Source organism: Plutella xylostella, chromosome 2, assembly GCF_932276165.1.
Source record: "Plutella xylostella chromosome 2, ilPluXylo3.1, whole genome shotgun sequence".
NCBI classification, from domain to species: Eukaryota; Metazoa; Arthropoda; class Insecta; order Lepidoptera; family Plutellidae; genus Plutella; species Plutella xylostella.
Genome location: NC_063982.1, coordinates 3,563,912 through 3,590,512, shown reverse-complemented (window position 1 = coordinate 3,590,512; position 26,601 = coordinate 3,563,912). Strand labels below are relative to the sequence as shown.

The window sequence follows — 26,601 nt, the reverse complement described above, 5'->3', positions numbered from 1 at the left end:
ATCTACACTACCAAGAATACTTACCGATTACTTTCAAGAAACTAAAAAGAAGGGAACCTCCGAACCTCACTTAGCAATAAAACTTCAAGATTAATTCATATTCATATCGAAGCATTTAATAGTATGTTTTTATAACACGCTAATTCTACTAATATCTAATTTGTGTATTAATAATAATATTATCCTAGTACCTAATTAAACTTGTTAAAATTACGGTAGACATATAGAGAATATAGAATCAATTTTAAATATAATTATGATATTTTTTTAAATAGTACAGTCAACAATAGAAGAGAAATATTATATAAGTATGCCCACCAGCACAAATAATCCTAAAAGTCACAGAAGATAGGGTGCTTACATAGAGAGACTGGGTTCCCTGTATCTACCCGTACCGGTAACCTGCTGTTTCTATCTTTCTTTATCTTTCTGCGAGTGCGCTATCATCATTTATCGGTTTTAAATCTCTCAGTCAGCGCTACGTAATCAAGTTACCGGTACGGGTAGATACATGCAGGGAACCTGATTCTTTATGTAAGCACCCATAGATTCGAGTAGAAGAGTTCAATCAAAGTTTGTTGACTGTACTTATTTAAGAGTAGGTACATTCATTTCAGATTTCATTTACTAAAATGTGTAAGAAGTTTTAATTTTCTGTAAGTTTTTTTTATATTGTTGGTTATAGGTACGTTTTTAGGATTTTATGCAAACTAGTAATTTAAATACATATTCAAGATACCATATCTAATCTACATATACGTACATATTCACCTATACTAAACTTATTGTAAAAACAAGATCACATTATGGGATAAACAACAGAGATAATTTCAGAAGTTTTTTAAAACTTTTTTTTTCATCTAATGTAGGTACTGATTAACTACCTAAATGGTTTAATATGCGCAGTAGAAATTCTTGGTTAATATTTTTAATCAAGCCACAATTTTAAATCGATAATTTAAATTGATAAATATATATCACTTACATACCTACATAACATTATTATAATTTTTAATATTTTCTTCTACAATAAGTAATATATTACTACAAGATAGTTTATTGATATTGCACAGCAGTTTATTCTAAATACACAATATTATGTTTTAAAGACAAAAAATATTGTTTAGGTACCTATATGCCTACATATTTTATATACCATCAAATTTATCATGCACTTGAACCAAAATTGGTACACAGTCATGTCGACAACATTTATTTATAATGAATATTCATACAACTATAACTATAAAACTACAATTTATTTAATATTATTATTTATTCCAGACAATCTACCATTCTAATATATTCTATGAAAATTTGTTAAAATTATATTTGTGTGACTTTCATGATACTATTATTTTCTGTATTACGGTTAATAAAAATAAACACATTGTGCTGGAATAATTATAAAACTATAAACTATTAAAACTTATCCACGATTCATGCTATATTTTGTGTGTAAGTTTGAACAAAATAATAAGAAGCTTTTTTTTTAAATCACAGTGTCAAGTATCATGCCTTGTTGCATATTTTTTTCAAGATTTTTTCATAAATCAGTATGAAGCTATCGATGCGAAATTTACTTTTTCAGTTTTCCTTTGTAATGTAAGCACTTTTTGCAAATGGCATCAGCCCTACCTTTCATCGTGGTTTGCTCAGTTTCAGAGTCGGCCTTCGCATCATCATTTTCAACAGGGGCTTCGCTAAATTGTTGAATCAATTTCTTAATGTAACTACCTGGACCTTTGATTGTCAGTTTGCTGTTTGCCTCATCATCTTTACCATCATCAACATCATTACCGTCCCTAAGCATTTGCAAGTTATCCTGCAAATTTTCAAATGCTTGACTGAACTTCTCCCCAATGCTCATTTTATCATTAACTGCATCAGATTTTTTAATATCATCAGCGAAAACTTTGCTGCCTGTTGGAGTGATAACAATTTCATTCTTTTCCACATCAATGGTGACTTTAGCGTCTTCAAATAGTTCTGAAAGAGAGACATCTACAGATTTTGATCGGATCTGCCTGGGTGCTGCTGGTATTTGCAGTTGGTTATCATCGGTGTTTGTTTCAAGTTTGTTGCCACTAGATGCCATTGGAGAAGTTGAGTTGGAAGACTTGTCGCCGCTGGAACCTGGATGAGTTATAATGCTTAAATTATTGTAAATTCTAAAGCGCTCCGATCACTGTACAAGAGTCGAGACGGCGTCGCGGGGAGGTGGCGACAAAGAAGCGCGCCTGCCCTATGTTTTCTATATGCGAGCCCAGTTCTTACTGAAGGAGCCAGGGTGGAGAAGCGGAATGGGCGAGGTGCAGGCGATGTACTCGACATTGTAAATGAGGCATAATTCCCTGCGTCTTAAACCGCGACGCCAGCGCAATGCCACCGCAATGCCACCGTAATGCCAACGCAATGCCACCGCAATGTCGCCTCGACTCTAGCAGTGAGCCGACTGCCGACTTGCCGAAAAGGGGTGTTATAAATCGAAAGAGGGTGACTCAGGTTGACATTCGGAACCATCCATCGTTTCGACTTACCGTAGCTTTTTTGCAACACGCTTTATAAGTATTATGTACGTCTGCATACATACAATATTAGTCAAGCAAGTAAAAATACAGTTGGTCAAAATTTTGAAACCCATATTTACTTTGTACCACCACCAATAACATACATTGAAGTTACCTCAAGTGGCAGTACTAATGTTTGGCTTCAACTTCTGAAATAGATAAAACATACATATTGTTGTATTTTTAAATAATGAAATAATTTATTGTACTTCTTCCACAAGTAAAAACAACATATAATGTGTATTGATTTACTTGTGGACATGTGGATACAGTGAGACTCAGGATCTAGTGACAGTTTTTCTCACCGTACGATTAGAGAAAAATAAACGCATATATCTGTAGCGTAATGGGTGGGCACTCTCCTATACAATTCGACCAGTTCACTTTTCCCTACACAAACGGTGTAAACACTAGAGGGTACTCTATACTGACAAAAAACGAAATACCGAGACCTGTCGTGCAAACGTCATGCCACGTTTGATACAAGAGATAGAGCAGCTCACCGATATTTAGTTTTAAGTCTGTCTAGAGTGAACCCTCTGACACTTCTACATACCATTGCTAGTAACCTCCTCCTTCTCCTCAGCACACTGCGGCAGTACCATGCTCTCCACCATCAGCCCCTGCACCAGGTCCATGCAGGAGTCCAGCGAGAACATCTTACCCGACATCTTGATGCCGCGGATGCGACGACGCATCTCTGGTTGGGTGTTAGTTTGGTTAGTGGGAAATGGCTATACTATTAAATTTTCGCTGGTGTTAATGGTATTATTATTGAAAAAAGATGTAAGTAGGTACAAATAATTTAACGGTACTAGAGAGAAGGATAAAGTTTCAAAGGGTCGGCTATGTTTCATTGAAAAACTCTCTTGATTAAAAGAAGCAGTTTATGTCTTTGGCAAAGGCAAATGCGCATTGGTAATGGTTGTAAAAGGGGTTAGTAAAAAACTTTTTATGTTTGAGTTTGAGTAGAGTACATCCGTCCATCCAATCCAATCTAACCCAAGGTATAAAGGAAAAATTTGGAAGGATTGGACTGGATGGATGTACTAGATTCTGCAGCGCCAACTTGTTGTATCTCTTTATGTATTTTTGGTGTGCGGTGCTGGACACCGTATAAAGTTTTTTTTCTTTTATATTATCTATATTTTTACCTGACTACGGCAAATCAAAAAGGAGGGCTATTATTCTGACCGGTATGTATGTATGTTTTTACTCACCAGGGCTATCCTTCGGCTCCATCTTGAGCTGCGCCGCGGTTTGCGCGCATGACGTCAGCACCTGCAGTAGTCGAACATTGTTAAATAATAATAAGTAGTAGAGATAGCTACTATAGACAGATATTTCAATTTCAATAATTTATTCATAAATTCAACAATTTACACGTCATATACCTAGTAATAATAAAAAGAGGGTAAGTAAGTACAGTATAAAAGTAAAGGCGTACAAGTATGTACCTACATTATAGTTATAAAAACTATACCGTAGTTACCTCATTGGCTAATGATACATTAGTGAAAAATTCACTAGTGGAGTAACAGGCCATACCAACCAACAACTTTTTGAGCTTGGCAATGAATACAGCGTCACTCGGGGCAGACTGAATGTCACTAGGCAGAGCGTTGTACACCTTGGGGGCCAGCACGCCCAGCGTCTTGTCGGACTTGGCGAGTCTCCTCGCGGGCGTGCACAGGCGGTGGCGCTGCCTAGTGTTTATGTTGTGAGTGTCACCGATTACTTGTAAGTTGCTAAGATTCCGTCTCGCATACTTCGCTACCTCTAATATATAGAGACATGGTGCAGTTAGTATTTTGTATTGTTCAAACAATTCTCTTGCGGGATGGTCCCAGGGAGTCCCAGCAATTATACGCACGAATCTTTTTTGTTTTTTAAAAATTTTATCAGCGTCAGTTGCATCACCCTACCCGTCTATTCCATAAGTTAGGATGGAGTGGAAGTAGCCATAGTACGCTTTTTTTAAGTTGTCAAATGATAAACTAGGCGTTAGACGTGACAGGGCGAAGCAAGCCGATGCTAGCCGTCCACAGGCGAGGTCGATGTGTGCCGACCAAGTGAGCGCGCTGTCCACCGTGAAGCCCAAGTATCTCACTTGGTCAACTTGTGGGACAGGTAGTCCATTGCACATTACATCCAGATCGTGGCCTCTCACTCTTCTTAGTTGGAAGTGCATAGTGTTTGTTTTTTCCACATTGAGAAGCATCCCGTTCGCACCAAACCAATTAGCGAGTGACGCCATTACCTTGGTATTTTTTTTCTTTTAAATCGTGAAATTTGTCTGCCGCAACAATGACACAGCCGTCAAGATAGAAAGAATACACTTGAAAGACTAACAGACAGACAGACAGACGGACAGGCAGACACAGTTACTTCCGCATTTTATAATATTAGTTTTATATTCTTTATTAGATAGATAGAATAGACTATAGTATAATATGTATTTATAAACTCATCCTCCCTACTTAATATTATAAATGCGAGAGTTTGTGAGTATGAGTGTATGATTGTTACTTCTTGACGTCAAAACGGTAGAACCGATTTAATTGAAATTGGGTATGGAGAGCTGATACCCTGGATTAACACATAGGCTACTTTTTATCCCGGGATTCCCACGGGAAAACTTTTTAAGGCGAAACGAAGCTTGCTGGTACAGCTACTTTTAAGATAAAAGTGTAATTGCATAAGATACTTTGCTTTAAAATTTGTAATAGAAAGAAAGAAAGAAAGAAAGAAAGAAACATTTATTTGACACACTGAACAATAAAAACAGAAACAAAAAAGAAAAGAATACTACAAAAAATATATATGAAAAAAAAATAGAAAATAATACAATACAAACAAACAAGGTTGCTGTCCAGAGCGTCAAAAAGGCACCAGCTCAGCGTGTGCAGTGGCCAGAGAGGCCACAGCGCTGGTTTTCAGCTGGCCCTTAGTGTTGTGACCTCAGTCACGAACGCGAGGTAGGTATACTTATACGTAATGAGGTCTTTTCAAGGTCTCAAGGACACGTAGAGGTCACGAATATCGTTTTCAAAGCTCTGACAGATGGCGTGAAGGTATGCATGATCTGTCAAATTTGAGACAGGCTGAGTGCGAAAACAGGAAAAAGGTTAATGTGATCACTTTGTCAATTTATGACATTGACAGATCTACCCTCCTCCGCCCTCTACCGAAAGCATAAAAGGTAATAAGTATTTAACGTAAGTAAGCGAATATTTTGTTTTTCTCTACAAATGTCACCCTGAAAAGACCTAATTATTTATCCAATTAAAAACTCGGAGGTTGATAGAACGCGGCCAAGACCGACGCTGCCTGGCGTCACCCAAAGGTTATCCCTGGCGATACAAAGAGGAAACGCAGCCAGCATCATGGGTACCTTTGGGTGGGGTGCAACAGAAGAGCTCCACCAACATGTAAATACATACATTTAGACATGTAAATACATACCTACATTTTAGTTAAATATAAGTTTTCTATTATTAGTTTATTTAATACCCATTATTATGTATCTTATTAAAATGTTTTTCAGAATAAATTTTGTAAGGACCTATTAAAAATTAAAAAAACAAAAACAAACCTGCTCATAGTCGCAGATGGCGGCGTGCGTGCCGTTCACGATCTTGGGCGACATCGGGCTGTTGGCCAGCAGGAGACTGGTGCCGAACGTCGCGTTCAGCTCACGGGTCTCTGGAACAAAAATAAGTTTTTTTTTTGAAATTTTAAAACATTGAATTTGTTATTAATTAATGACTTTGTACTTTGTAACCATATTTTGATTGCAACTTTACAGCTCAAAGGGAAATTTTCTGAAAACAAAATAAACTAAATCATAGATGTGATTATGGTGGCGATATCGATATTAGAAGGCCCATTATTAACCATTTTTATTAACGCTCTACCTATGATTTAGTATTTTTTTAATGAGCTGTTGTAATATCTTCATTTACTTAAGTATTTTTTTTAATGAGCTTTTTATATCATTTACCTACCTTGTCTTGACCAATGCAGGAGGAATAAGTTTTTTGGGTAGTTATTAAGAAATCATTCTTAATATCCAAAACGTATATGTACCTACTCATCGGAGTATACAATACAAGTAGTTTAACTCACGTTTCAAAGACACCTTGGGTCTCTTTCGCGCGTCGAGGCTGATGTTGCCGTGGTCTGACCCGAAGGTCTCCACCAGGATCTCTGAAGCCACCAGCTTGATCTCCTCCCAGTCCACTGCAACGATAAATACAATAGGTTCAGAAAGGCTAGTATTTAAGACGTGACAAAAGTTCTCCGTCGCGCTCGCTCTTGAGGCTGCGCGATGTGAGTGCGCCCCGTGCTACTAGCCCAGTTTTAGGTTACTATAATGGTAGCTAAATAGTTTTTTTTTTACCAAGGGTTAAACCATTTTTATTTAATAACCGAGGCGGGGTTTAATATTATCTCTATGTAACTAGAGTATCATGTGGGACGACATTTTGTATGTATACCTCCGGCATACATCAGGCACTCAAACAAGCCTCTCACTTTTCCTGTCTGCCTCACCATGGCCCATGGGAACGTTGTCGACATCTATAACATCACTATATCACAATTCGCCATCAATATGGCGCTCTGACCGGTGGAACGTGTATTATACGAGTTTATCGACGTTGATAACGGACTCTTGCCGCGGGGCATTGGCTATATAGTGTTTGTCAAGTATAGGCCCCATGGTATAATGTTTGTCAGGTAGATCGAATAGGTACCCAGTATATCCTGGCTGGTGGTGCGCTGTGACGTCACAGTGAACCGGATGACGTAGGTGTCCTTGAAGCAGGCGGGCACGGCGTGCATGTGACCGCGCGCGTTCAACCGCCGCAGTAGGCGTTCTGTCAACGCGTTGTCGCCTTTGAGACGGAACACCACTAGACCTGGGGAGGGAATGAGAAATATGTTACAGTTGTTGACAAACAAAAATTCGGAAATTGAGTCCCTTCCCCGCGCCCTCTCAACTTAAATTTAAACCCCCTTATTCATAAAAAAGTTATAGGACGTTTTAGCTATTGAACTTTTTTGTCCCTCTCTTTCAAAAGTGTCTTCAAAGTCTCGCAAGGACCAATTTTTTCAGCTGTTTTCCCATTAAATAGTTATGAACATGCTTACAAACTAATGCATCTCATGGAAAAATCAACTTTAAAAACGGGCCAAAGGTACCAGCTCTAAAGTTTCACAAAAATGCTGAAAATCTAAGTTAAATGAAATAAAATTAACTCACTCAGGTTGCTATTCTGGGGCACTTCAAACCTGACATCGGACTCCACTAGGGCTTGAAATTCCTTCGCCAATTTCACACCCTGTAAATAAAAACATAAAATTCATTTATTTTGATATTATAAAAAAGACACAACAAAAAGGAAGTGGGGAAACTAGAGCTCATTTAAATTCTATTTTGTTGTTTAGTTTACCTTTCCCTACCTGTCGTAAGCTCAACTGGCGTCGTCAAATGAAACAAAAGCCATAACTTCCGATTGAAAACGTTTTTGTCTAAACTGCATCGTTTCACACCCTCTTCATGCTAATTCCATTTTTTAGAACGGTACTGGGAGGTACCCAGTACCTAGAATGTGGAACCTGAGGTCGTCTCCGTCACAAACGGCGTTTTTGCGTTAATTACATTAACTTAACCTTAATACTTTTTCGACTTCATAGATATTAATAAAATTACCTTGCGAATATGCTTCTGTAATCCTGAAACCCCGTAGTTCCTCAGCACAAACCACAGCTTCAGGGCCCTGAAGCGACGACTCAGCGGTATTTGCCAGTGCTGAAAGATATCATTTTATTTAATTATTATTTTCAAAATTTTTATTGCAGATAATTTGGTTGAACCTTTCGTATATCTTCCACCATAAAATCATACTTGAACTCAGATAAAGTAACAACATTAAAATGGCGGATGGACTCATTTTATCTTCTAATGTTATTTCTTTATCTGCGAGCTTTATAATTACAGTATACACCCATGATATTTATAATTTCATAGTTATATTAACTTAACCTAACCGCCACCAAATTTTAACAAGTGCAAGCAAGTCCTTTTTTGCTTTCTTCCTTTCAAGCAACTTTTGACACCACCACCAGTTTCCAATCACCAATAACCCGAACTTCACGTACTAAATACTCCTTCTTATCCGGATTCTCAAGTTGTATCTTTTCAGTACATCCAGGCGCCATTTTGTCGTAACCTCCAAGTTTTTCTGTATCTTCGTAGTAATATCCATCGTCTATAACTGTATCCTTTTCTTTTCCATTCATTTGTTTTCCGTTTGTGTCTGAGTCTGTGCGGATTTTCTTCATTTTGTATCGTTTTTTGTTGCTACCCTAGATTTTAGGTAGATAAATAATTAATAAGTAATACCTACATAGAGTTAACATTACAAAAAAAATACGCTAATAGTCTACCTCTAAAACATAATTTCAGGGAGTGATTACATGATGATGTTTTTATCAGACTGAACAGACCACTCTAGGGTGTGTCTTTGACTTATCTTTTAGTACCTATAGGATTTACTTTTTTATAATAAGGGTGCCTTTCTACCAGAGATTTGCTATGCATTTATGCTGCTATGATGTGCAAGAAATCCTCTTCTACCAGTGCTATGCTATCTGGACCAACGAATACGTTTGGTGTATATCAAACGCATCCATAAGAAAATAGCATAGCTCATTGTTTGGGGAAAAGTACTTATTTGTAGGGACCTCCTGTTCTGAAACTTACCATGTAATCGATAGCCTTTCCTGTAACAAAAAAAGACAAATTAATAAACAAATCTCTTTCGTAGCCCGTAGGTGCATAATAAGTTGTATTTGGTAACATATTTTAATTTCATTACCTGAGTTTTCGTGCCTCAAATAAATGGGATTGACGTTGAAGGTCCGGTGAAGAGCCGTGCTGTCTTTCACCCTGAAAACAGATATTTATTCGTTGAGTTCGTGGGTCATGCTGAACAACTTTTGTTCTATAACTTTGGAAAAATCGTTTTTTTTCGCTACAACATAGAAACTTGGTTGGTTGTAAAAGTGGTATACTAAGCCAAAAGAGGGTGATTAATCTGATCAACTTTAATTCCACGACTCTTTGAAATTATCAAAAAAAACATTACAATACAATACAATACAATAATCTTTATTTGCACACCATAAAATAACTTAAATAACAGAGATGCAGATCACAAATGGCGGTCTTATCGCTAAAACATTATCTCTCTCCACACTTAAAATCACGAGACCATCAAAGTTTCCATCATAAACAAACGCTCTAGAAAGACCCCCAAAAACGGTATCTGGTATTGCTACACCCTGTAGAATGTTACTCACCACATGGCGGTGCAGTCGAAAGACACCATGAGCCACTTGGAGGGGTTGAACGCGAAGGAGTCAGCCATCTCCATGCCGTCCATCCAGTGGCTGGAACAAACAATCACGACGTTATTTGAAGCCTTTACAAGAACCTCTATCAAACACTAAGCTGTATGAAAAGATTACGTCACGAAATATGTAGATGTAGCTCTAAGTAAAACGGCTAGGCCGTTGTAAATCCGAAATGAATGGACCGATTTGGATGTGGGTTTGTTTGTTCGAAAGGGGATTTCATTGGCTTTGTAGTGAGTTAAATTTTGTTGAATTCGGTTCAGCCATTTCGGAGTTATGAGCGGATTAATGAAATTTGTCGATATTTTTTCCATTGTTTTTAACCGACTTCGAAAAAAAAAAACTTTGATGTTCTTACCGGAACTCAGGACACACGAAAGCACTACCAGCATACGCCGCATCAATGTGAAGCCACGCTCCGTACTTTTGACACACGACGGCCACCTCACGCAGGTTGTCGAACGCCACCGACCCCGTCGTTCCCAGGGTTGCACACACCTGGAAATTATCAATACAATGGTATAAACATAACATAAGATGTTTCCAAAGTCATTGATGTCGATTTTAAAGGCAGAACTTCTAATTTTAGAGCTGTCAAAACCTTAATTTATTTAATTTAAATTCGACTCTATAAATGTCATTTTAGCTAGCAAAATGTATAGCTTGACAGCGTCATAATTAGAATTTCAACCTTCAGAATAGCTACCATTGACAATTTAAAAAGGAACTCATGCGGTCGTTGCCTTCAAATGTTTAATCCTCAAATGTTCTATTCTTATTTTTATTTTAAGGATCAATAAAATTATTGTTTCAATCCCATTTACAAATTAATTATTATTTTGGCAACGTTTTAATTTTATTTATTTTTTAATTATAATTATTGTAATTAATTCTTAGTAGGTATATAAATTCGTGTTAACCGGATTTATAATTTATGTATAATTAATATTGATCATAAAAATTTTAATCTAATTTAAAATAGTATAGTATGTTACATTCTGATTTATAATTAAAATTGTATATTTATTAATTAGTAAATTAATAAATGAATTTATTCCTTCTATAATGCATGCTGTATTCACCTATAATTGAAGATGCATTTATCATTAGACTTAATTTAATTTAATTTAGCATGTCATTGATGTAATCTTTGTTGGTGAATCAAATAAATAAATAAATAAATTCTTAAATAGTACCTATATAAAATAAATTTCGCTTGATAGGTACCTATTAGGTGCAGTCCTCATCACTCTTTCGTTTAGGCGGGTTAATCTAGCTTACGAAAAACTATAGAGCTCCGCGAATCCATTTCGTTGCATTAGACAGACTTTCGTTGCGTTTGCATTTCAACCCTCCATGCGTGTGTCCGACGAAAATAATCACTCGTATTCACTAATATTTTATCAGTCTACTCTACAGCCAAAATTGAGACATTTCAAGAGTTATCGCATCGCTCCAAAATACACCAAGATATTTAATTACGAGTGAATTCAACAATAGTCAATAGCATCGCATCATCGCGTGAGTAAATATACACAGGTAAAATCCAAAAAGGCTCATTTTTATTGGGTTAAATACGTGTAGGTTTTTTTCTTATCTTTTAGTAGGTATACATCCGTAGCACCGAAAGCCCGAAATTCTAGCTCATATAATAATATACGATCATTGGAACAAATTCGATAAAATACCTTGAAACAACAACATTCAAGCATCAAGTACCTACCTAACGATCCGATCATATCGACTTCCAATCTAAAATTAATAATACCTAACCGTAATTTTGTTACTATTACACAGTTAATAAAACTCCACGTCAAAATTCTAAAACCCATTTTCTACAAATAAGCCACTTGGCTTATTTGTAGAAAATATTATCCGTCTAAAGTGAGTAGGTAGTCTCAATTAATTGGTCTCATAGGGATGGCTGCACAACAAGTCTCGAACAAATAAATCTCCTTTTAATGATGACGCATTTTAAATCCGCACAGTATTTGAGTGGCATCCGCCATCTTTGTTTTAAAATGGTCCCAGGGTAGCGGCCATATTTCTTGTAAAATGTTTTGCTATTTGTTTTATAAGCAGTTGGTTTGTTGAGTGGGAATAATGAGATGGGATTGTTTTGTCTGATTAATTTCTTAAATTTAGAAAAAAAGCTTTTATAAACTGTTTGTCTAAAGTTATTTCGGAACAATTAATAGCTATAGAAAAACATTCAGAATATATTTTTTAAGAACTTCTTAGGGTGGGTTGCACCATTTAACTTTAACTATTACAGACCTCAAATCTCTTGAAGATTGATCTGTCTCGCCAAGAGATTTGACGTTTGTAATAGTTAAAGTTAAATGGTGCAACCCACCTTTAATGATTAAAACGATAACTTACTCAGTCGCTTATTGGATCTATAACTTTTATAGGTGTTCAATACATTAAATTTAATTTAATATATTCTAGGCGACGACAGTGAAAAACGAATTCGAAGCAATATGGCATCACCAGCTTTACTTAAGATTAGAACCTGCTTTGGTATTTTTGTACTATCAGCACATAATAATAACTAAGTACCAGTCTATCATATAGAATTGGTCTCAAAATTAAAATATTTCTTATATTTTTGGGTGTTTTTAAGTCAGTCTTTTTTCTTTTTTTACCTGTTTATTTATGGTATGATAAACTTACCCAGAAAGGCACGAGTCCCTTGGCCTTGTCGCTGATGATGGCCTCCTCGAGCTTCTCCCCGCGCATGCTCTGGTTCTCATCAGACTCGATGTACCGCATGCGGACCAAACCTAGTCAGAGGAAGTAGACTTATGCCTAGTGTCACCATACTCTGTTACATAAGGGATTAGTTGTTCACACATATGTTAAGAATTTAATTCAGACATTTTATTTTAGATGACACTTAACTATGTAACACGATGTTAATGATCTAACAGACTATGGTGAAACTAGCGCTTAGTATCAAATACACTCACAGCAATGAAAAAGTTCCTGTGACATTTATGGAACGGGAATGAAAGGTGGATTTTTTTCACTAAAAGTTTTAGAGTAGTCACATGTGTACGTGATGTATCTCATAAAAGTCCCGCAAATTACAAATGCTTCTGAAGTTTAGTTGGAATCATGCACAATTATAGCAATTGATACGTTATCGATACGAGATACAAGTCAGTATTGGTAATAATACTAAATATATATCGTGTTTCAAAAGTGTCTAATTAGCCGTTTACGCGTATTTTCAAGATTTGTAGTGCAAAACCCGTACTATACCACTTTTGTAACACCCTATAGTTAAGCAGGAGCATTCACTCCTCTTAAAATATACAGTAACACGAGCAGTAAATCATAACATTAGAAGCGGTGTTTGCTTCAATATAACTTGAACTCTATACCCACCAATAAGCCCAGCCTTCTCCACCGAGGAATGCGCCTGGTCGGAGCAGTAGCACACCAGGTGAGCCAGTAGAGCTGCACTCTGCTCCTCAGGGTTCAGTTGAGACAGCTCCGTGAGGGTGCGGGTCCGAGCTGCCAGTAAGGACACTAGGGTCGCCTCACTAGCCGTAGTCTATGAAGAAACAATTTAATTATTAAATTCAATTATGCTTACAGATATAGCAAATATGAGATTACTATTAGGTATATAAAACAAGAAGATGCAGTTGGGATATTGCAACTTAAGCATCTGTAATATTTCGTATTTAATATCCTGTAATCTGATCCTCACGTCACAGGCTAGTGCATAGTGTGAGAATCGCAGTGTTTCAAATGTTAAATGTGTATAAGTTAAATAAATGAATTTTAAATTTGAATTTGTAAGTGATGCTAGTAATATTGTTTACATAAATTAATTAGGAAAAGAAGTGATCCTAGGATACTGCCTTGCGGCACTCCAAATCTAATTTCCTCTGAATAATGATTTAACTCTAATATTTTGTACTTTTGATCCCAATTATTCTTTACACACACACTAATGATGCTTTCACGTAAGCCTGATTCAGAAAACCTGGTATGAAAGACTCCTGATAGCCACTTTAGCTGGTACCTGAATGACTCCGCCGCCGAGGCTGTCGTTCTGCTCGTTGAGGAAACACTCGGGCAGGCCGAGGATCTTGCCGAGCCAGTTCATGGCGATGGTCTCCAGCTCCGTGCCCGCTGGTGAAGAGGCCTGTGTCAAAGAAAATATTATGTACCTACCTAAAAGTTTAGAAGTACATTTAAGAACGATTATAATGGCCTTAGGTATGGCCGTGGTCTTAATCACATCGCAAAACATAAGAATCTAAGTTTTGACTTAGAAATTGCGATCATCATTTTTTAATTTACTGATTTATTTATTTATTTATTCAGAGGAAAACTTACAGCTAAACATTATAGATAAGAAATTTCGATTAATAATACATAGCCAATTGATTTAAACATTATTGTGTATTTTTGATTGCATTCCACAGTTATCTCGTAGCATTCCTGTAGCCATGGATAATGTATGTATCCGACATACTAAGCAACTTTTATAGCTGCACAACGTATTCAATTTAAAAAAAAAACTTCCGTTCCATATTAACGATTACTGAACCAAATCAGATGGAGCAGTATACTCACCCAAGTGAAGCACAGCACGTTCAGAGCACTGGACAAGAAGTCCCCCATGATGGAGGGGTACGACGTCAGCGCCGGGAAGTAAGCGTGCATGTGCGGACTCTGCCAGTGCACCAGCTGCGGGGGAATATGAGGTTTAAGGTCATGGTTATATGGGCTCAATTGGTACGCCAAGAGATGACTCCGCCATTGCACTAGGAGCAGAGTAATATCATGGGACTTGATGGAAGTAATAGCTAAATCGATGGGGAAAGAGAGGATGAAGACTCTGTCAGGTCAAGGTCAACGACTTGAGCTTGTTTATCATCTAGCTCCCACAACTGGTGACGTCACCAGTGCCTCCCTACAGCAGTGCTCACCCCGGGCATGATGACGTCATCCACGTCCCGCATGATGCGGTCCCAGGGCTCGGGCTGGGCGGGCGCGGCGCGCGGGAGCAGCGCGTGCAGGTAGCCCGGCTGCACGGCCGGGTACACGCGCCGCGCGCCCACGCCCTCCAGGTAGTCCGCTATGTAGTCCACCATCTCCTTCGCTGTGGGGGAAATCGGGGTTTGAAACATCAAGACAATACGACGAGGCTTCCAGTAGTACCTAGCTATAAAATCCGATCGTCCGATTAATATCCCAAGTCCGTGTTGTTCTATGGCTAAAGTTAACCACCCCTTTAGTTAATATAGTATATAGGACGTACGTACATACAGCCTTACTTGCAACTTACAGTGAAAATAAAATACCGATTGATAATGCCTTTTTAACTTATTTGTGCTTAAATAAATAAAAAACAACAAACACTCACACCTTATACTAATGTACGCACACACGGGCACATCCAAGACCCGAGACCAAATATCTGTGTTTAAACAATCTGCCCCAGCCGGGAATCGAACCCGGGACCTTCGGCTCAGTAGTCAGGGTCACTAACCACTACGCCATTCGGTCGCCTTAATAAATATATATAATATGTATATAGAAATAATTAAAATAGATCGTTTAAATACGGTCTTCTTACGTCTTATTGTTATAAGTTAGGACCCACTTCCGTTTCCAGGACATTATAGTTTTACTGTACGTACAATTGCAAAGAAAAGAGGAAATCACAAAGAAATCTTTTCAATCAGCTCGCAGATACTTGAGTTACTTGACACAGTGGGTCCTCGGGAAAAGAGAGAAAAAAGAGGAAGTTACTTGTTGCAGCTACTGTTAAATGCATTGGTTGTTTGTTGTTAAGAATCTACAGTAGATTGTAGAATCCTAGTGAGATTCCATCGAATTGGATAGTACAAATGATGAAGTTCTGGCTGATCTGCAAAAAGTATCACACTTTAAATTGCGTTCACTTTATAAACAGACCACGTCTATATTGTTAAGTAAACTGATTTAAAATTATGAATGTTATGTGTGCCTGTAATTGATAAATTTTCACAGAACTATAAGTTACAAGTATAATGAACATTTTTGTAATGAAATTGTAACTTTATTGTTGGTAAGTATACCATTTTTTAATAAATAAATAAATAACACATAACTAAGAACACACACACACACACTCACGCCTTGTACTCATGTACTCCCTTGCGGGGTAGGCAGAGGTGCATTGCTGCACCCACTTTTCGCCACATAACTAAGACTTTATAAATAATCAATGTGGATTTGACTCGATCGTTATAGCTCACGAATTTTCATGTTTTAATAATAAAATGAGTCTGAAAGTTATTAACCGATTGACAGCGGTGCCTGAGGATTGTTTTCATTATACGTACATAATATGCCCACGACTGATATCCCCGAAGGGGTAGTCAGAGGTGACTCGCAGTCAAATCACCCGCTTTTCGCTATACATTTGTGCTCACGTGATAGGTCGCGAGCCGTACACAACACATCTAGATGTGCAGGTTTCCTCACGATGTTTTCCTTCACCATAAGAGTACGTGATATAAATTGTGCTAAAATTCTTAATTTCTAGAAGAATTCATTGGTAGGTACATGGCTGGATTCGAACCCACGGCCTCACGAATGTGAGTTGAGACATTATCCATTACGCCACCACGACTCAATAGGGTAACAATTTCATTAAAACTTTTTTGATTTGTTAAAATGTTAATTAGATAGATAGATAGATAGAATATTCTTTATTTGTACACAAGAATAGTTGCTACTGCAATGTTAGCATTTTTTTTATGCAGCCAAGTTTGTGTCCCACTGCTGGGAAAAGGCCTCCCCATGTTTACTCCACACGTCTCTATTGTCCACCACCTGAAACTTAGCATTATCGATGTTTATTCCGTTCCTACATTTTAATTTAAAACCTCACGGTATATTTAAATATATTGCAATCCACCGACACCCCATCCATTTATCTGTTAGAGAAACAACATTATTGTATACTCTGACACAATATACAACGTAATAAGCACAAGCAAATCGCTTTCGCCCATAAACCCGCCTTAGCTAAAGCTCATTTGATTCCATTCCGTCGGTACTTTCAATATAAAACAGTATGAATGAATGACATTCGTTCAGGATTTCTGTTCACAATAAAGTTTATTTACACACGGAAAATATAAATAAAAATGTGTATTAATTTGCGTACTAAATGGCCCAGTGGTTAGTAGCTCCACTCTTGTACCGGGTTCGTGTTCCGGCCGGGGCAACTTTTTAAAGACAGATATTTAGTTCTAGCGTTTTGTTTATAGAGAACAAGCTAATCCAAATTATTTCCGTTGATTAACTGTCATTCGATTCATTGGCTGCTATTCTTATATTACCTGCTAAGTACAAACCTGTCTTTATCATAGCTACTATTTAGTTATAAGTACAACTATGTATATCTATCATTGTGATTTGTTGTGTATGTAAGAAAGTGGATCAAATAAACGCTTTCTCTATCTATCTATCTATTAATTTTTGCCACTGTAAAAACTTAAATTGAGAATATAATGTAAAAATTTGAAAAAATAACGTTTTAAAACCGGTTATTTTAAAATAGGCGCCTTCTCAATCATTATCTTTATTTATTAACTAAAAGTGTATGAAAAGTTGAAAACACATAAAATATTTCTACAATTCGGCTAGGCTTTCATCATTTATCTTGAAAATTCGAATTTAAATACGCTTTACTAAACAGCATGTTTATCTGAAACGCTGACATGGGTCATTAGTTGGCACAAATTAAGGCATTTTCCATAAATAACTTACAAAGCTACAAATTATATTTAAATCGATCAATGCAAGAAAGTTTACTCTTGAACTTGTTTCAAAGTTGTTCGTAATTGCAATGAGAATTACGTACATTGTATTAAAACAATGCTATAAAGGAGATACCAAATCGCCTGGCACTGGCATTTTATGCTTAAAAGGTATTTCCTTAGTACAGTTTATTAAATTTTATCCCATAAAACTTATACATACATTTGCTAATCGCTGTCAATTGGTTGTCAATCGCGTTATAAATGTGTACACTTGTCCAAAATTAATAATGCACATGCAGATCTTCACACCCGAATCAATAAATCGTAAGAGCCTTAAAAAAACACTTGCATTTTGCACCTTGTTCGAAAGAAATAGGAGTCAATATCATGTGTCATATAATCGAAAACAACCGATCTGTCAAAGATTTATATGCGCATTATCAATTTTGGAGCACTGTAAATTATTTTATATAAAACCCCATTAAACAAGGTATTATTTTTGTGATAGTAACGGTTATATTATAATGATATCAATCGATTACACGAGTACACTTCACGGAAGTATCTGAATATCGAACAAGTTATATGTAAACTGAATCAAATCTATAATTTAAAAGTACGTTGTTTATGTAATTAATCGAATTATATCATGATTTGCTACGTGATAAGAATATTTATATGATTTTATATGTCACTGTCAACGTCTTTGGTTTAATTAATAGCCATAACCTACCTTATTAGCACAGTGGTGGAAACTTTCATAACATACTTTAATTTAGTTGCTACTCAATGTGTAAATTATTTTAGATTTTAAAAACTTAATAATCAATAACTGCTGATTTTACTCTTAGCGCTTTTTTTAAACATATATTTTAAGACAACAAAAATGGTTTAGGACTTTTTGACGTAAAAGCCAGTTATTACTTTGTCTACTGTTGTTTTTTATGATTTCTAAAAGGCGAATTTTTGAGTTAGGTCATTACTTGTTAAAATACCAAAGTAGAGGTGCGTTGTTTAATATCATAATCAATTATTGACACCATTTGACACAGTTTAACAAGAAATATAAACAGTAGGTAGGTATCCATAATACATTGTTATCAATAAATTAACTTACTGAAACCGGGCTGCTGTAAATTCATTACCAATAAAGTTCCATAACGCATTATCATAAGTGGCGAATTTTCTTTCAATGTTGACTCATATTTTAATTTAAAAAAGTCACCAATGGGAGATTTTCAACCATAGACAAAAACCGATTATAAATGGCACTAGTAAAACTTCATAGTCAACAGCACTGCATTTTTTTTTAGCCGGCATGGATTCCAGTCTTTTCAGCCAATACAAAAACCCAATGGATGTGCATTCAACCATATGCAATAACTAAAACACTCACGGGCAATGAAAAGTTTCCACTGAGAAAAACACCAATTTACTCTTAAACGGAAAAAGCTAGCTTAATGACGCCTTCTGCAACATTGAAGTATATACATTTAACAGAGCATCAGGATATTACCTACTAAAAACAATAATATTTTGTTCAATTTTTTTATTAAAAGTTTGAAATAATGGTGTCGTTTGGTGACGACATTTTGTGAGTGGAACTATTTCATTGCCCGTGAGTGTAGTTGTATTACATACAGGGGCGTATTTAAAGATTGCGCGCCCTGGGCTCCTGTAGTTTTCCGCCCCATCAAGGAATGAAAGATACCAAAAAGAGCAGCAGTCAGTGTAGATTACCTACCGACCTACATTTGTATAAGAACATTGTGGTGATAGATTTGCATAGATAATGATATCTTCCGAACAAAAAAAAAGGTTTTTCTGGATTGTACTCGTCTACGTCTATCCAGAAAAATCTTTTTAGAATGTTTAGAAATAAACTTGTGCAGGGCGACTTAGTGAGGTTTTTTTTTTAGATTTCCGTTAAACAAATACGGAGGCGGAAAAAAATTGACTATTCCACCGGTTCAGAAAAGAACAAAGGCCAGCCGACCTCATACTTAAAAAATCCAGCACTGCTCGTAACCAAAATACCCCGGAGTGACCCTCGATAGATCCCTCACGTACAAAACCGACTGCCATAACACCAAGAAGAAAGTCAGCTCCCGAAACAACGGCTTACGTCTACCAGCTGGGGCGCCTCTCCGCAAGTTCTACGAACAAGTAGCCTAGCACTCTGCTTCTCAGCTGCTGAATTTGCCTGCCCCATATGGGCAAGATTCGCATTCCTCAGAGCCTGAAAATAAAAGTCTTCAACCAGAGCGTCCTGCCAGTGATAACGTATGGTGCAGAGACGTGGACACTGACGGTAGGACTGGTCCACCGATTTAAAGTCGCTCAGCCTGCTATGGAGAAAGCTATGCTTGGGGTTGCTCTGATGGATTGTATCAGAAATGAGGTTATCCGCCGTCAGAGGACTAAGGTTACATACATCATCATCATCACGACCCATTGCGTCCCCACTGCTGGGGCACGGGTCTCATTCCAATGAAGCGAGGGTTTAGGCCTAGGCCACCACGCTGGCCAAGTGCGGGTTGGTGGACCCCAACACAAGCGAGCTAGTTCTGAGAGAGTTGTCGGGTAAGTGGGCAACCCGACTGTCAGATGTTTTCAAGCCGCCCAAAGGCCTCTGACTAGGCTTAACGACTGCTGCCGAAGCAGCAACCGGGACCCACGGCTTAACGTGCCGTCCAAAGCACGGAAGCGTCCAGAAAAGCACCACTTGAAATTGGTCACCCATCCAATGGCTGACCGTGTCAGTTGTTGCTTTACCTCAGCGATCAGTTACGATCACTGAGGCCCACTCGACTACGGACATACATAGGTTACGTACATTGCTGTCAAAATATGCAAGCTGAAGTGGCAGTGGGCTGGTTATATCTGCCGAAGAACCGATAACCGTTGGGGTAGATAAGTTCTCGAGTGGAGACCACGAACAGGCAAACGCAGCGTGGGACGCCCTCCTGCCCGCTGGACTTTGTTGACCTTAGGCGGTTAGAGCCGGTAGTGGTTGGATGAGGAAAGCCGAGGACCGAGTGTTGTGGCACTCCTTGGGAGAGGCCTATGTCCAGCAGTGGATGATTATTGGCTGATGATGATGATGATGATGATGATATGGGCCAGAATCGCGCATGCTAGAGAAGTAGATTTTGCTCATAACGACATAGTTCGTATAGTAACGGGATGCCTCAAACCGACACCGCTCTACAAAGTCTACTCTCTGGCTGGGATAGCACTCCCTAGCATACGGCGAAAATGGCATGTTCTGTTGAGAAAGCCAAACAAGAATGCTACTCCAGACATCCACTCTACTCATATACTGCCGCACCTTCCCGCCTTAAGAGCCGCAAAGCGTTTCTAAATAGTGAGGTGTCATTAACGGATGAAAACCCACAAAACGCAAGGCTAAGGCTCTGGGAGAAAAAACAGCCCCAGGATCCTTTCCTACCTCTTGAAGAAAAACTTGCTCCCGGTAACAGTCTCCCCTGGCACATTTGGAAGACTCTAAATCGGTTGCGTGCAGAGCTAGGCTGCTGCAAGGACAATCTTTGCAAGTGGGGCTACGTACGCCTATGCGACTGTGGTACCGCCCCCCTGACTATGGAGCATTTACTCTCCTGTCCCCTGTGCCCTTCCACCTGCACTCGGGAAGACTTAGCCCAGGCCAACCAGAATGCTATCAAAGTTGCTTCTTTTTGGTCTGGACAAATTTAAAAATTCGCATGTTTTCTGACACGAAAGAAGAAATGTAGAGTACCTACCGACCTACATAAATGTATAAGAACATTCTGGTGATAGATTTGCATAGATAATGATATCTTCCGAACAAAGAAAATATCTTCTTGTATAGACGAGTACATTAAAAGGCAGGCTTTTATACTTTAAATCATATTTCTTAAGACATGAAATCAACATGTGAAAAGATGGCTCAGGACCGTTCTAGGCGTACGTCCTAAAATATTTTTATATACTTTTTTAATCCTCCAACCTAAAGCCCAAGGGCGGCCTACCGGCCGCCCTTCGCCGCCTGCCGCCCCGGGCTGTAGCCCTTTTAGCCCTAGGGTAAATACGCCCCTGATTACATAATATGCATAATATTAAGTGTAACTAGTTTAAGACAGCTTTGTACCATTTATGACATCTTCCGTCCCCTCAGAAGAACGAGCTCATAAAAACGACAGGCCGGATGCCATCTATTGGTCGATTTTGGAACTTTTAAACGTCAAAAGAAAATCTCCCATTATGACTAACTAGCTGTTCCCGCGCGCTTCGCTTCGCCTTAAAAAGTTTTCCCGTGGGAATTCCGGGATAAAAAGTAGCCTATGTTCTTTCCCAGGGTCTAGACCGTATGTATACCAAATTACATTTAAATCCGTTCAGTAGTTTTGGCGTGAAAGAGTAACAGACAGACAGACAGACAGACAGACAAACAGACACAGTTACTTTCGCATTTATAATATTAGTTAGGATTAGTTAGGATGTTTACCCACCTTTGACTCGAAACTCGACGTGGTCCATGGTTCCCGCTGGAACTGGTCTCGGCTTCTGGAAGAAGGAATAGTGTCGTTATTTGAACTGTAACAGTTAAATCACTGATCTTCGTCAATGAATTTGTCTGATTTGAATTTTTTTTTCACCATAAGACAAGTGTTTTTTGTCATTAATCTTTATACTTAAAAAAAATCTCTGTGGGAGTCTAAGTACCTGCACCTGGCTCTCTCGAGTGGAACCTTTGTGCATATCCCCAAGGTCTAAACTGCCTTCCTAAGCTTGGACCGTTTTCCACCACGCTGGTCCAGTGCGGGTTGGTGGGTTCACAGATCTAGATGTGCTAGATCTAGATATGCAGGTATCTTCACGATGTTTTCCTTCACCGTAAGAGCGATGGTATACATTGTACTTAAGTTAAAAGAACTCATTGGTACATGTCAGCGCCAGGATTCGAACCCGCATCTCTGGCGTGAGAAGCGGGCGCTTACCCGACTGAGCTACCACCGCTCCGCTAAAACTGACTGATCGTCTGTAGACAGACCAGTGGGACTACCACCACCGAACATTAGCATGTATCAATCCGCAGCGTCGTCGCTCGCTCGTCAATTCTGACGTAACTTGTATGGATCTGACTGATGTTTGACAGGCGAGCGACACTGCCTAAGGATTTTTAATTGCTCATGTGTCGGTGGTGGTACGGTAGCAGCAATTAGACGTGACAAACTTATGACCACCCTTATTTTTAGCTCTGGTTATCGAATTTGGTACAAAACGAATACTAACCTCTCTTTCAGTACTTAATACTTTAATCCGTATCGACGAGACGGCAGTACGTACGGAAGCCATATTGAATAACACCCCACTATGAAATAGACGACGAATAGGTACGCTTGTGGTATTCATTACAATAATATACAGGGTGTCGCAGGTTAAACGGCAGATCTGACGCAACTCGTCATTCTGAACAACTTTGGGAAGACTTTTGGCAATTCGTGAAAAAAACTACACTCACGGGCAATGAAAAAGTTCCTCTCACAAAATGCCAACACCAAAAGACCCCAATTTTTTCAAACATCTAATTTTCAATTTTAACAAAATATTGCAGTTTTTATTTGGCAATATCCTGTGCCGTATTAAATGTACTTCGATGTTGCAGAAGGCGTCATTAAGCTAGCCTTTTCCGTTTAGTAATAATTCGGTGCTTTTCTTAGTGGAACCTTTTTATTGCCCGAGAGTGTATTTGTCATAGTACAAAAACATGACAATGTGATCAGCAAAGTAGCTATGTATTATTTAAAAAAACGCGATTTTTTAAAGTGCAAAGTTGTTTAGAATGATCATTTATGTCACAATGTTTCGAAAGTGCAAACGATAGGCTCGTTATAAGTAGTATAGTATAAATATATAATATATTTTACATTATAGGTATGTGAGTAATTGTAATGTCTTAATACTAAAACCAAAAATAGACTATATCGAGGAATACACTCTATCTATGTACATATTTAATTAATTGTTATGTAACAAAGACCGGGGACCGCTCGATTGGATCATTTAAATAAGTTATTTTTCTTTTGTTGCTTTGTTAAAAACAAACCTATTTCATAATATATTTTTGTAAGTATTCATATCAGTTTTTTTTTAAATATACGATGAATAAAAACATTTCATTTTGACTTAGGTTCCTAATCTGAGCTATTAAAAACATCACATAACATCACGATATAATCACGTCCCCACTGCAGGACCATGGGTCTCCTTCCAATGCAAGCTATAAATAGCATAAATAGTAAGATAAATATATGCATGTAAAATAATTTCTTTTTTCTATTGTTGTTTTTAGTTTTTGGATAATTCTTTGTTTTGCTGTTGTTGAGACTTGTTAGCATAAATTCTCATTTTTCGGGAAGTGTAACTACTCATCCTAAGACACAGGGTTCACCCTACTTTAGGAAGTAGAGACATACTAAATTGTTGTTTTTGTATAACAAGTTACTGTAACATTTTTTTATGGAAATAAAAATTATTCTTATTCTTATTCTTATTCTCAATGAAGGAAAGGTTTAGTCCACCACGCTGTCCTAGTGCGGGTTAGTAAAATTTTATACATACATATTTTCAAGAAGTGCGCAAGTTTATTTGAGAGTGTCCTATTATTCTTGGGGTGCACAAAAGGATCCCACCCGACTCCCCGAGTGATGTATCATCTGTTCCTCATTACCCATGTGACCTTGTCACCCTGAACAGTTAGCAAACGACAACCAATCTGATTGGATAATCCTAAAACCGAATGTTGTAGTGTTTGTAAAGTCACCCTGACTGCTGTGCTGAAGATCCTGGGTTCGACTCCCGGCCTGGACAGATATTTGTCTAATATTTGTTTTCGGTTATTAGGTGTTTGGGGTTGGATGGACATGTGTGAGGTGTCCCCACATCCTAACTAATATTATAAATGCGAAAGTAACTGTGTCTGTCTGTCTGTCTGTCTGTCTGTCTGTCTGTCTGTCTGTTACTCTTTCACGCCAAAACTACTGAACGGATTTGAATGAAATTTGGTATACATACGGTCTAGACCCTGGGAAAGAACATAGGCTACTTTTTATCCCGGAATTCCCACGGGAAAACTTTTTAAGGCGAAGCGAAGCGCGCGGGAACAGCTAGTATAAAAAAAATTATAAGACATCGGTGAAATAAAAGAGACTGGGCACAAATATATGGAAGCTGGGACCATCACCAATGGAAATGAGTGATACGTTGTTGAAAAGGTATTTTTTTGCAGAATATGAATAACGGAAGCGCTAGTCCTGATTTACTGTCCAATTTGAATAATCGTACCTTGAAAGTTTTTATATTTTATTTCTGTAATTTTAATACTATTGTTATTTTTTCACATTCTTTTTTATTTTTTATAACAAAATGATCATCATTCATTATAATATTATATTTGTTTATTATCTCAGTAAGTAAAACCAGTTGAAAGTATTTTTTCCCTTTTCAATAATACGTGTTTACGTGTATTACGCCCTAACTGTCATCAGGAGAGAGAGTGCAATGCCATAGAAAAATACTTCCTTTCGACGAATATATTTCAAAATTGACAACTTATACGGATTTGTCGTTATAATATTTTTTTGCTCACTTGAAAAGAGCTATCCAACGATGTATGACTCATCTTTATTGGACATAGGTCCCAAAACGCCCATTGTCAAAAAGTTTCCCAACTATCTATATTTATTATGTATTTGTTTTAGTAAATGAATAGTAAATTTAAGAGTACCTGACAAAAACGGGCCTATTATATCGTGACCACTTCAGTAGGGGTAGTTTCTCAATGTATTTTCAGCAAATAAAGGCACCTCATAATAATCGATCAAAGAGTGAAAGGCTGTTGATAGATATTTTATTTACTGAAGAAAACTGACTTTTATGTTGTATTGTTTGTATATGAAATAGAGTAGGCTTAGTGGAAAGAATGACTTTTATAAAATTTAACTTTAGATATAATTAAATTTAAAACACAGATATTTGTTCTCGGGTCTTGGATGTGCCCGTAAAATGGCAATAGGCCCGCCCCCTATTACATTGGGACTAACATAACACTCTGGCGAAAAGTGGGTGCAGCAATGCACCTCTGCCTACCCCGCAAGGGAGTACATTAGTACAAGGCGTGAGTGCGTGGTTTTTTTTTTTAATTTAGAGAAATACGTGACGTGAGAAAATATAACACATATAGACGTATTTAATAAGTATAGGAAAACTTTTGGAATATACTTAATGTTGAAAACGTGGCGCAGTAAGCCGAAATAGAGTGACTCAGGGGGTGGCGAATTTTGAACAGTCGTATATCAAAAGTTGTTCAGAATGACCCGCTTAATATACCCTTATTGTATCAATTGTGTATCTTTTTCTGCTTATATAATTTCTTACTATTACATATTTTCTTATGTCTGCATTTAATTAAACCCTAAGTAAATAAGTCGCAACACAACGTCACATTAATAGAAAAGCGTTAATCAATCGAGGTAATATTCAAAATTCATAAAACACAAAAAAAAACTGCATATTTTGACGTGTATACTATGTACTTACTACGTCTGTTAATTCGGTAAGGGAGTGAATCTAAAAAAGTAGAACACCTAAATAAATTAGTGTCACCCTTTATATCTTTTAAGATAATCGTATGCATCTAATTTGACAAATAAATCACTCTCACCCTCTTTGCTTCCCGAAGTAGACACACACTGGCACAAACCGAACACTGAGTTCTGAATTCAAATATTTTTTCTTTTTATACTTTTTCAGGGAAGTTCCATAGACAACTGTTTCTCTCTCGC

The 26,601-nt window shown here is 37.6% G+C and overlaps 1 protein-coding gene across 4 annotated transcripts; it reads right to left on the bottom strand.

The window, feature by feature from the left end:
* Positions 1-77: 77 nt before the first annotated feature.
* LOC105394466 (histidine decarboxylase) lies at positions 78-26,601 on the bottom strand. Of its 4 annotated transcripts, XM_048621726.1 has the most exons (21): positions 26,481-26,601; positions 22,267-22,321; positions 14,945-15,117; positions 14,589-14,702; positions 14,032-14,154; positions 13,386-13,554; positions 12,669-12,778; positions 10,351-10,490; positions 9,939-10,028; positions 9,455-9,525; positions 9,340-9,359; positions 8,736-8,942; positions 8,287-8,385; positions 7,837-7,915; positions 7,328-7,492; positions 6,699-6,812; positions 6,166-6,275; positions 3,791-3,851; positions 3,127-3,270; positions 2,686-2,719; positions 2,008-2,136 (listed from the first exon to the last, which is right to left on the bottom strand). In XM_048621726.1, the coding sequence occupies exons 2-20, from the start codon at positions 22,292-22,294 to the stop codon at positions 2,700-2,702; spliced, it is 2,037 nt and encodes a 678-aa protein (XP_048477683.1). In that variant the 5' UTR covers positions 22,295-22,321; positions 26,481-26,601; the 3' UTR covers positions 2,008-2,136; positions 2,686-2,699. The 4 variants fall into 4 exon arrangements, with proteins under 4 accessions (XP_048477680.1, XP_048477683.1, XP_048477686.1 ...); XM_048621723.1 differs by lacking the exon at positions 2,686-2,719 and having other exon boundaries at positions 78-2,136; XM_048621729.1 differs by lacking the exon at positions 3,127-3,270 and having other exon boundaries at positions 2,686-2,724; positions 3,790-3,851.

Coding starts and splice junctions, on each gene's coding strand:
- LOC105394466 (XM_048621723.1), bottom strand. CDS start 22,294: ATGGACCACGTCGAGTTTCGAGTCAAAG. Junction 13,555..14,031: donor TCGGCGGCGGAGTCATTCAG/GTACCAGCTAAA, acceptor GTTTCTTCATAG/ACTACGGCTAGTGAGGCGAC. Junction 6,276..6,698: donor ACCCAAGGTGTCTTTGAAAC/GTGAGTTAAACT, acceptor TTTTTGTTCCAG/AGACCCGTGAGCTGAACGCG.